This window comes from Atta colombica, unplaced genomic scaffold, assembly GCF_001594045.1.
Source record: "Atta colombica isolate Treedump-2 unplaced genomic scaffold, Acol1.0 scaffold210, whole genome shotgun sequence".
Taxonomy (NCBI): Eukaryota; Metazoa; Arthropoda; class Insecta; order Hymenoptera; family Formicidae; genus Atta; species Atta colombica.
In genome coordinates this window covers 2,367,863-2,380,159 of record NW_017259306.1, presented here as the reverse complement: position 1 = coordinate 2,380,159, position 12,297 = coordinate 2,367,863, and the positions used below count along the sequence as shown (strand labels likewise).

General features: G+C 36.2%; 1 protein-coding gene across 2 annotated transcripts in view; it reads left to right on the top strand.

The window, feature by feature from the left end:
* Positions 1-12,297, top strand: part of LOC108687707 (integrin alpha-PS2) — a 76,326-nt gene that overhangs the window by 35,596 nt on the left and 28,433 nt on the right. For both annotated transcript variants that reach the window (XM_018193626.1, XM_018193625.1), the window contains exon 4: positions 10,861-11,026. In XM_018193626.1, coding sequence (XP_018049115.1) covers positions 10,861-11,026 — 166 coding nt within the window. The remainder of the gene's footprint in view (positions 1-10,860; positions 11,027-12,297) is intronic.

Below are 12,297 nucleotides of genomic sequence, written 5' to 3'. Positions count from 1 at the left end.
TATATATAAATTAAATTTTTTATTTATAATTATAATTTAAAAAAAATATATATATGTATATATATGTATATATATTTAGGATATTTTCATGTTTTGTTTTATTTCGGCAAGACATGATTTAGAATGTCTTGTAACAAACAAATGCTCTTAGCATTATGCGAGTGTTACGATTTAACGATCTCGTGGTTACGAAGGCGACAGCGAAAGGTCGCGCTTCTTGGTTGTCCTTTCATTCCTCTACGTACAATGTGTATTTGGGTAATTCCGCAGATCGTGTAGAATGTTGGGTTCTCTTCACGTTTTCGTACGAGCCAGTAAATGTGATGTTCGCATCAGGAATATCAGGATAAAAATCAGGATACTCGGCGGATCTTTCACCGCTGGACACATTCCTCCCTTTCGCGCATCCTCCAGCGGACACATCATTCGCGTTTGTCCTTTTTTGCCGCGATCCAATTCAACAGCACTTCTTAATATGTTTTTTGTCGCCCCCTCCAGTCTCTCTCTCTCTCTCTCTCTCTCTCTCTCTCTTTCTCTCTCTCGCGTTGATTGTTGCCAGATGTTTCGCCTTTCAGACCTTTCTCCGATGCACTCTCTTTCTCACCAAATAAAATGAAGGTGCGGTTTGATGTGTTGTTATTTGATGCGAGATTTGTAGACAATATACTTTCTATCGCAAGTGAGTATTCCTTATTATTATTATGGGTGATTTATTGACTCAATAATAATAAAAGACTAAAATTTATAAAGTCATTTTCGCATTAATTTTCAATTTTAATAAAATTTGATTGAAATTGTCATATTGTAAATTTTGCTGCATTGCCATGACGTTTGATTTTTATTAAATCTACAAAGAGACAATTCGGCAGATACAGTGAGCGATACAAAAAAAAAAGGACTGGAGACGAAGAACTTCTTAGAGGCAAAAAAGCGTCCCGCCGGGTGAAGAGGGGCAGAAACGAAGGAACAATCGGTAACAATAAAATATGGTCGAGGCAGAACGATAAAGTCACGATGTTGTTGTCTCCGTTGGCGGGTCGCTTTCGCCTTTGCGTCGTCGTCGTCGTCGTCGTCGTCGTCGTCGTCGTCGTCGTCGTCGTCGTCGTCGTCGTCGTCGTCGTCGTCGTCGGCAAAAACGCATCGATTAAAAGTTAAGTCCTGCGCGCTATCAAAGCAGAGGACAATCGCGACCTCGACGACCCAGTCTGAAAGCAGAGCCTTGTACGAAATCCTCGTCCCCTTTTGCCATCCTTCTGTGGAACCTCCTGTGTAAGCTGTCCCCTCCTTATGTCCCGTTTTATTCCTGCTCTTCTTCTACCAACCGAAGCCGCGCACGTTTTGCACCACCTTCTCCACCACTTCATCCTCGTGCTTCTCCCTCGTTCTTCATTCTTGATGCTTTCACCCTTTTTGGGAATTGGCGGGATCTTGAGTGCGACGTACGATGAGTCCGGGATCGTCGTTTGTCGGCGCACGCGAGAATGGAAATACCATTGCCAGACGGGACCGACAGGACAATGTTCGAGAAATTCTCGCAGCTATGCGAAAGATACTGGGAGTCATCGTTGATCATCCTGTCCACTTATATGTAAGTACCGCTGATCTTTTTCGGGTATTCGCGCATCGCGATGAAGGAGGAATTATAGTCGTCGAGGAAAAAAGAGATAAAAGAAACTTTATATAGATTAAAATAGTTAGATATTACCCTTACTATGTGCTATATCATGGTATTCATCGATCATCAGTCGATCATCATTTGGCAAATCACAATTTTATAAATCTCTTCTTATCTCTAATTATTCGTCAATCTATATACTATTAATTTTTAAGATTCAGTGTTCAAATATTCTTTACTTCGTAAAACGTTGATTTATGAATTATTTATTATTTCAATTATCTCAGATTGAATCGTGGATTTTAATCATTATTTGATAAAATCTATATATGTATTTTACGAACATTTAACATGTCATAATTTTCTTCTAACATACTTTTTATCATATAACAGTTATGGTTATCCATAATAAATTATTAAATAATCAATTTTGAATATATGTATATTTTATATATATATATATATTTTTTTTAAATAATAATTATATCTGAGGTTGAACGAAATGTTAAAGCTCTCATTTTAATTAATTCAAGGCATCACTTGATGAATCTATCGTATTATGATTTTGAAGATTAGAGACTACGTATAAATCATAAATAATAATAAATTCTTAATCAGAAATGTGCGAAATATTAATGCAAACTATAAATCTATAATCAATCGTACACTCTCAATTAAAGGTTGAAAGTTATTTACAACTCTGAATTCCGGCCATAGACTTGAAAGAACTTATCGAGATTACACACCGATTCAATCTCCGATCTTTTCGCGGCTCGCGCTCGTTTGGCTCAGAAATAAATTTCGATGACTTCTTGCTCGCGAATCAACGCCTCTGATCCACCTCCCGATGAGAAGGCACCAAAGGTAGGAGGAGTTGAAGCGTAGAAGGTAGAAGAATAATCCAGCGAACGGACAATACGCATTCCGGTCCTGTGTTTTGTCGGCGGGACAAATTGCGACGCCCGTTAAATGCCCGCTTTTTGCCCGCGGCGGTCTTTCGTGCCCTTTGGACGGTGTACTTTGTTACGTTTGTCCTAACGACCGTTGCCGTATGTGGATACGAAAACTTCTGACAGTGAGAAAATCTTGCAAGGGATTTTACCACGAGATTTTTCACATCGAAGAGAAAATTCGTGTATTTCAAATGGTCATATTTTTATTCTTCTATGTAAATGACACTTACATTCTGTGCAGACATTTTCTATCCAATTCGAACACCAGGACATGTGATAATATTTAATTGCAATAACTAAATATACCTATATCGATAAACAATAATAAATAATAAATATATATTTTTTAAGCACTAAACGTACGATATATTATAAAGAATTATGGAATTTAATAGTATACTAACTCGTACATATTAATAGACTTGTATTGATAAAATTATATCTGCAGATGATTATTCTCAAATTCTATGCACAGTGAGAGCCATGGCACTGGTTGACAAATCCTTGGACCTCTTTAAGCAGGTAAATCTTGGACGAACAATCCGAGGCGCCTGGCTGCGATCCCGCTGGACCGCGTACTGCAACCGCATGATGTATAAATAATGTTATGACTCACTGACCACGAAGTGAGTCAACCTCGAAATTAAAGCGATGCGCTCGCGCAAAACCACCTTCGTCTTCTAGACTCCAGCTTCATCACGTAAATATCTCTCTATTGCCACTACTCTGTTATCCTGTCACTTGCGAGAGCCGTTCTCTTAACAAAAAGCTGAGAGTCAGGCAAAGGATATTCCTATGAGAACTGAGCAAATTCAGACGAAAGAATCATTTAGTATATTTCCAGATAATTTATTCGCGCTTTTAAAGGCAACCTTTTGTTTCGCTAATCTTTTTATACGAATACAGAATATAATCAAACGATTCTTTAATGGCAGAGAATATCCATACAAGTTTCTGATAGAATTAAATAAATTTTTGTTAAATAAATCATCTTGTATGAAAAGATATTATAAAAATAATTGAAAAATAATTAATAAAAATAATTTAAGAATAATTATAATTTTTTAATGATAAAAAAGACGATTTTGTTGAAAGATTATTTGATTTTGTTAAAACATTTGATTAGATACAAATTTGAAAATAATTTTGTTGAGCCATCAAAATAAATTACATAATTACGTAAGACACTCAAACTAATTGCTAGAATGGCCAAATTTTTTACAGTATTGCTTATTGAATTTTTTATGTAATTATTTCGATAGTTTAACAAGATTATTTTTAGGTTTGTACCTACTTAAATTTTTAGATACTTTAGCAAAAGTTCTTATGTTATTGTGATGATGGATATAATAATGCGGAAATTAAGGGAGTGAATTAACAGTTTCTGAAATATGTAGGATATTTATATCAGAGAAATCTTGAAATTATTGAATGTTATTTCGGATGAATAAATTTTGATACTCATACCATTAAATGCATACTTATATTTACAGTTTAATAATAAAAAATTAATAAAATGCAAACTTATATAGAGTTAATGTCATTAGCTCATCAAGAAATGTCCGTGAATCAACGTTTCTTCTTCGTGATTACAAAGCAAACTTTATTCTTCATTGTCATTCATTTAATTCGAGATAAACAAAATCTTAAAGTCTGTTATGTCCAAGAGACGAGTGTGCAATGAGAATTTTACGACTGGCCATTACCAGGCCATTTCGCCCAAATAAAATCGGCTTTTGTACGTTGTTTCGTTTTTACGTGCCACTTTCCACGATGTTTTACCGTTCGTCAAGTTCCGGGTATGTCTTCCCAGTAGCTATTTATGTTCCTTCTACAATTCGAGCGAGAGAAATACGTAAGTGTACGTCGCGTTAACGTTAACAATAAACTAAGTCGGAAACTGCGTGAGAGCATGACTCCATCATTTGTATAAACACAGAGTAACGTATTGCTAGAATTTCAAATACGTATTTTAATTTTGCAAAATATTCATCTCTTTTTAATGTACATACATTTTACACATAATGAAGATACGAAAGAAATATCTAAAAAAAACTTCAGTAAATGTAAAATGCTTCAAATCAAATTAAAATATCGCAGCTTATTTTTATAGCCGCTGAGTCTAATTTGAAAAAGCCGACGGGGAATTATTCTCTGCGATTCACAGAATATGAATCTGAATATGAATATGAATCTGATGAATCCTTCAAATGAATTGTCAACCAGTTGAAAGTGCCGGTCGATCTATTCGAGTGAACGATGTTGCGTGTATTTGACCCGAGATGACCCCGTTCAAGCCCTCAAAATAACTTTCGCTTCCGTCAATGCGCCCCGTTGAAACGATACCCATCAAACCCTTTTTTCTTCTTCAGATTTATCGATTGACCGCAGATAAAACTTAACGATTAGTTCTTGCATAAAATAATTTATCTTATAATAGATCACAATGATTGATACTTTTCATGTGATTAATCAGCAGACGAAATTTTTTCGCCGTATTATACTAGTGTTTCTTTATCAAAAGTGTTCTAAATTTTTTCATTTTAATGTTTCTGGCGACACACTTGCGATTTTCCCTTATAAAAAATGAATATATCAAAATTGCACAGCAATGATTTAGAAATCTCCAAAAGATTTTCACATCTGGCTAAATCAGATCATATGTCTTCTTCAAGAAATGGAAAAAATCGTTTATGTTAATCGAGTTGAAAATAGATTGGTGCCTGCTTTGTCCCAAGGTTGAATCTGCTAATGTCGCCTTTACATTTCTAAAACTTTACGATTCAAAGACATCCAGTCCTGCACGGTCCTATTCTTTATTACTTTTGACCTTTTGTTCAAAACGTGTAACGCACGTGTGCATTCAGGCAATCGTTGCCGCCATAATTCTAAAGTACGCTCTGATAAGTGCATCGAGTACGGAAAGATCTTGCTTGGCCAAGCGAAACGGTGTTGTAAATTACAATAACGTCTCGCCATTTTATGCGTATTGCATCCGTAATGCACTTGCCCTGTAACGGAAATAAAGCTCGGTCAAGAGATAAATCCGAAAACGCCAATATGGGATTTTCAGTAGGAAGGATTTGAGGGAGAGAGAGAGAGAGAGAGAGAGAGAGAGAGAGAGAGAGAGAGAGAGAGAGAGAGAGAGAGAGAAACAACGCAAACGTCTGGAAAACGTTTATAAGAGAACTTCTAATCTTTTAGACGTTCTTGTGTTTTCTAAATATTTCGTAGGCTTTTGCGCTGATGAAAAGAGGATTAGGCGCTCGTTTACTTTAACGGTCTGTTTAAGGGCATTTCGTGCAAGGGCCACCGGGGAAAAAGCCCTACGGTTCTCGCGCGTTACCGTCGATGAAAGACGAGGAAGAGCAGCCGAGTGAAGACATTAAAGGTACCGTGTCATTAACCATCTTTAAATTCAAGTGGTCCTTTTTAATGAAGAGTAGATCGTACGCGTGCAATCGGAGAAGAAAAGCGAATGAGACGAGGCGGAACGCGCGCACGGCAGACGGATATTATTATTCCCTTCCTCCCGTTCTCTTACAATTAGACGCATGTTACTTTCGTCGGGGCAATCATTGCCGTGAGCTTCCTGCCGCACGAAACGCTTATTCGAAAGCATCCCGTACACATGTATACATCACACGTCGTTACTTCCCCTTAAATTCTTTCGCGCTCTTTAATGAAGCGCAAATCGCGAACCGGCCACACCTTCGAAATTTTGCCACGTAGGTTCGTTCGAATCATCGTGTAACCTCATTGTCTGATGCATGATTATTATATTGTCGATGTTTAATTATTTACTGAATTTCTTCGTAATAATCTTCGTCATGCATCATTATACTATATCCTGAGAACGGCGATGTAAAAATTAAATGTGGATTTTTCTGTCACGATTATTTATATTGTTATTTAATTTTTACAAAATAATTCAATTTTACTATAGAAAGTATTAGAAAAAAATGTATTGCAGGAATATTTTAGTTGTTTCTTTTATCCTTTTTACAAATTTTGAAACGACATGTATCGCGTACTAACAATTAAAAATGGTCTTTTCTAATTTCTCGCGGTTATGTATTGAACCGTTGCCCTAAATACACGGTCGGGTTTCACGGAACTAATTTCCGGCTATTAGTAGTGTTTGTCCACGCAATTTGGTTGCGCAAAAGCCGTGAAGTCGAGCTGTTCTACCAATCAAAAACTCTTTAGTGGCATATCACTAGAGGCATTTAGATTTTTCTAATGAACCGCGAATTATTTACATTTATTACAAAGAATGAGTTATCGAAATATATTATGTCGAAGCTAGAAATTGACCTTCCTGCATTATTTCCAACAATTTATTATTCTTACTTTTTACACTTTTATTATACACGTGTGTAAAGGATTCCTTTCCTACGTTCGTAAATGTAAGACGTAACGTTTCTAATAACATATGTTCTTATTGGCATTATTGGATGGATTGAATATCGAAGGCAGAATTGTGTTGATATTTTTTATGCTGACAAAATAATTTTTATTTTTGCACTAAACAAATTTGTAGTAGGTACATATTTTAACCCACAGAGAATAGTTACATTACTTAATGAATAAATAAATTAAAGTGAAAAAAGGAAAAAAAAAACCTTTTTCCAACGCATTAAACAGCTTGAAAAAAATTAGAATAATATTTAATTAAAATGAAGTAACAGAAAAATTTATAACAAAATTCTCACTTTGTTGCCTCTTCTTTTGTGCAAATTTCTTAAAGTATACCATGTACGAAATAATACATTAACCTTGTCGGCAAATCAGACTTATCAGAGACTCGTATCAACGAACTGATGATGAACAATTTCGGCGTTCACAAACGAGTAGATCGTGCGTACTAAAACGAACTCGAGCGATTGAGCTAAACTGGCGCAATGGATAAATTGCAGCACATCGGCGTGTCATCTTCTTTTTCTCGTGTCCTTCGTCTTTCCTCTTCAACGATCGTCGATAAGCAGGCAGCGTGACGATCATTACATTCAATACGCCGGCATCGTTTCAAAAGCCGTGTTCTGTTGATGCGAACAAAAACTTGCGTGGAACAATCAGTTTGGAGGTCCTCCTCGCGAAGTGGACCTCGTCCACGAATTTGAGATACGCCGATAATGACGCGTCGTTTAAGTACAGTTACGTCCCTGATTTCGTCTAATTAATCCGTTTGAAACAAAATGGATCGTTATTAAGGATGTCTCTTTTCGATAACCTCGAGAGAGAACCTGAGATCCATCATCAGTCTGATTATATTTTCGCTGGGTAACGACTTAATCAAGACAGAAAACAGTCCTTTTATAATTTTCGATTAAGGTTGGGTTACGGCAATCCTTTTTCTGGGATGCATATAATGACGTACCATTGTAACATACCTTAATTGGCTCGCAATTAATAATGCATGATTGCGTGAGTGCATAGCTTCGCGCGCGCGTGTGAACATTATGCCAGTATAATCTCGCTTTGCTAAAGAGCTTGGCTTCGTTCACGCGATCTTTGTGCATGCAGAATCAGCGTGCATCTTGTTAAAGCTCGTTTACATAGACGGCCTTGAAAAGTGGTTAAAATGTTGGCCAGCGACAAATTATGCAATCACGCGAGAAACTAACGTGCTATTTTTAAAGCCACACAACATCTCGAGACAATCTTTTGACGAGATGAAATTTTATCATCTTTATTATACCCATATAGAAACATTGCAGAATGATTTCACTGAAATATTACAATATTGCATGGTGGTTGCGAAACGTTGCTGAATCATTGTTGCAAAACTCCAACAATGTTAAGTCCGCTTTTTGTTATATGGCAACAAAATGTTCTAGCAAATATTGCAATGTAATGTATTTAGATAAATTTTTTATGAAGACTCTAAAATGAAAACTATCTCTATACATATATCTCACTAACTTTAATTTTTTTACAAATTGCATTTCTAGTGATATGTGCTTTCCAAAAACAATTTTTTATGATAAAACCAAAATATTTTAATAAATATAATATTAATTCTGAAGGATAAATTTATTCGTAAGGATAAAGCATGTGTGTGTAATATAATAATACAGTCGCTTGATAAGTTAATCATTTATTATGCATTAGGATTAAGTTAATCGCAGTGATTCTTTTTAATCGAAACCATTCCGAATCAATTGACATCGATTAAAAAATCACGATATGAAATTCATCAATAAAGCAATGTATATATTACAAGCATATTACTGACATTTTGCGTATTGTTAATTTTTCTGTAATATCTCTGCAATATTACATTGCAATCTGCAATATTGCAGCAATATTGCTTCAATCTTCTGTGCTGTAATTACACAATGTAAAAATATGAAAAAAATGGTGATGTTTTCTTGATATTCTACAGTGTCTTACAATGATAAAAAGGACTATGTTACACAACTATGTCTTGGTAGCCTTCAGGAACATTTAAAGTATTAGCAAGTGGTACAACGCGGTTCTTTATTTTCTTGATGAAGCTACACCCGGTAGCACTTAAAGAATGCAGTTGTCCCGTGATTTCAATAGATTAACCGCGCTGAGATGTGGAAGTTCTTCGCGATAAGTTGTCGGGGCAGATTGTGCGTATTTCGAGAGATTTACGACGTAGACCTGAGGCATCAGGCATAAATATCGCCGTTATACGCTTGCACGTTACGTCGCGTTATTAAGGTCATCAGCTGCTTCTGGTTGGTTGGCCAAGTACAGATTGACGTAATGCGACGATTATTGTGCATGAGAGAACTCGCGTACAGATCGGGCCGTCTAACAAAATAGTTTCTGCAACCGTATTTCGGACCGGTCTATCCAAAAAGAGACATGAGCGATAAGATCTTGCTTGAAAGTCTATCGAGTAATTTTTCACAATCGTTCGCATGACTCATTTACTTTCAACGATGTAGGTACCAGTTGAATCAAGAAAAATTATTTTTATCTTTGAGTCATCAGTTATTTTATGTGGCAACTTTAAAGGATTTTTTGACTTGTATGTGCATATTAAACTTTTTAAAGTTTGATTAAAAACTGTGCATTTATGGCAATCAAATAATATAGGAAACTCTAATTTGCCACTAAAATCAACATCTTAAAATAGCGTTTTTTAACTGAAACCATAAATTATTTTATATTGCAACTTTAAAGAACTTTTTGACACATACATATGTAATATAATCAAGAGTTAAGTTTTTTAATTATATCTTTAATTGTACTTAAACACATATAAAATTTGTAAAATTTGATTTAAAATTATGAATTTACAGTAAGTAACAAGAACTTAACTAATTTTCCGCAAAAATCAACATCTTAATGTAACGTTTTTTTAATCGAAAGGACATCCATTCTAGAGAAAATAGAACGTGTGCAATAGATTGTAAGATCATTCGTGCATTACCGGAATGGAATCAAATTACAGGTTGTTCATGTAAGGCGTATTTATGGGAGAATGCCTAAAGCATGAATTTAATATTAATGATACTTACCTGCAATAATCGAATACTTGGTAATGTATAATGTTTAGCGGCAGCGAAAATTATGCAGCAGAAAGGAGTTCTAAGGAATTTTTACTTCTAAGGAATAAGGAATCATGAAAGTGTATACGAGCTGCGTGTACGTGAATACATTTGTATCTCGCGGAAAGCTCGTGCACCTCTAAATGCGGCAATGATCCGTGCGAATTGCGCAATGTGCCTCCCGCGGTTAGTAAACACGTCTGTATTCCTGCTGCACATTTATCGTTAAATGAGCCGTTAGGCATAATAGCAACACAGTCATATTTCCCCCATTGTGAGAAACGGAAAGGTATGCGAAACTAATTAACGTGAAACCTACCCAATTTATCGCAGCCTCTTTTACGATTTTACAAAGAGAAGATCTTGTGGTCACGCCGAGATAATTGTGAAACGGTTATATACGGCTAGAAATCTATCTTCAGCAATTTATACCGGTATTTCCACCGACACAGTTCAGCGTTAAATGGGAGGTGAGAATCGAGTCTTAATGTGCGATTTGTCGACGGTGATGCCGTCACGTACATAGGTGCGACTATAAACATACCACAACATGCGGTTTTAAGTTTGTCGTATGCGCGTTCTCTTTTCTTTCCGGTGCGCAACACCACTTTTAACGACCGGCGGAACCGGCAATCGACCACGCGCGTGTTTTAATTACGATCGAAGCGATCGTTAGAAAGTACAAACGATCGCGTCTCCATAATAATAAAGGCAGTCGAGAGCTCGAGTTAATAGCGACGCAATCTCTGTTTTATGTTTGCAGGCATGTGCGCCCAGGTACATCTGGTTCTCGGTGTCACAGCCAAAGTATGATGATAATAGATGGAATAAGGAGTCTACAGTGGGCAATAGGAGAGAACCAGTGGGTACATGCTGGGTCGCCTCTAATAACTTCAACGAGTCGCAGGAATATTCGCCTTGTCGTACGAGTAAGTTAAAACCCTTTCGAATTTTAATATCCTTAATTTAAATTTTATTAAGATATTTTATTAATAATTATTAATAATTTTGAGAAGAATTATATACTAAACTATCGCAATCTCTATGCTCTTTAACGTCAAATAATATCCGAATTCTAGATTAAAGACTTTATTAAAACATGGTTTGTTGAATGAAATAAAGTCAGGAGCAGGATTTTACTCCATATACCCTAACAGAGATCTTATAACCGAATCTTCTTTGAAGATTTCTGTTCTCAACGAAAGCTTTGCCTTGCCGGTAAAATAAACAGAGCGACGCCACGAAGCGAATGTTTAATTTTCACTCTCACCATTCTCTCCGTTGCTGGTATCGAACTTTCCCTCAAGAGTGGTACGATTTATAGTACGCGCGTCGGCATCGTCGTCTGGATATAGCTCGGTTTACGAGAAAGAACGGGAAAAAAAGGAAACTATCTTTCGAGATTTTTATACGCCTGAAACTACGTTCGCGACATGAGTGCTATAAACATTTGTGAAACATGCACTTTCGAAGGCGCAAGACAGAGCCGGACGTATCCTCGAAGTGCAAGAGGGTAGCTCCTCTTGTTCTTTCCGAAGATCTCACAAGAACGAATTTCCTCTGCGACGCGACAAGGTTCGCAGCCGACATAAGGTTGCGTTCTCCAAGCATAGCGACCGTAAATACGTCACGTAACAGGATACTTCCTGCCGACGCGACGTCGTAGGTTTGCGCTGTCTTAGTGACAAAGGACATATCGATTTTCGGCACCGCCTCGCCTCCGACTTCGGTCATTTCAAACCAATAATCAATGACATCAGTACTTATATCAGCGAGCAGAGAATAGTGTATCCCTTAAGAATGTAGGGTAGACCGAGGTGAATCGAATCACAGGACAATCATCGTCGTCCAGCATCTTGTCTTTGTCATTTCGTATCTGTTTTTTATTAAAAGGAATGTAATATTCGATACACTTGGTGTATATTTTTTGTACTTGGTGTATATTTTTTCTTTTTTAAAGAGATTTTTTTAAGGTAGCAACTATTGTCTAAAAAGTTTACATTGAATTTTTTGGTTAAATCTATTAGAATTCTATTTGAGATGTTGATTTCAGAATTCTGGAGAACCTTCTGATTGTTCATTTTCAATCAAATATTTTTCTCAGTTAGATACCATTTTTGATAGAAATAGGAAATAAGTAAATGATTTTTAATTTTCTAAAATATTTTAGGATTTACGGAGAGAGAGAGAGAGAGAGAGA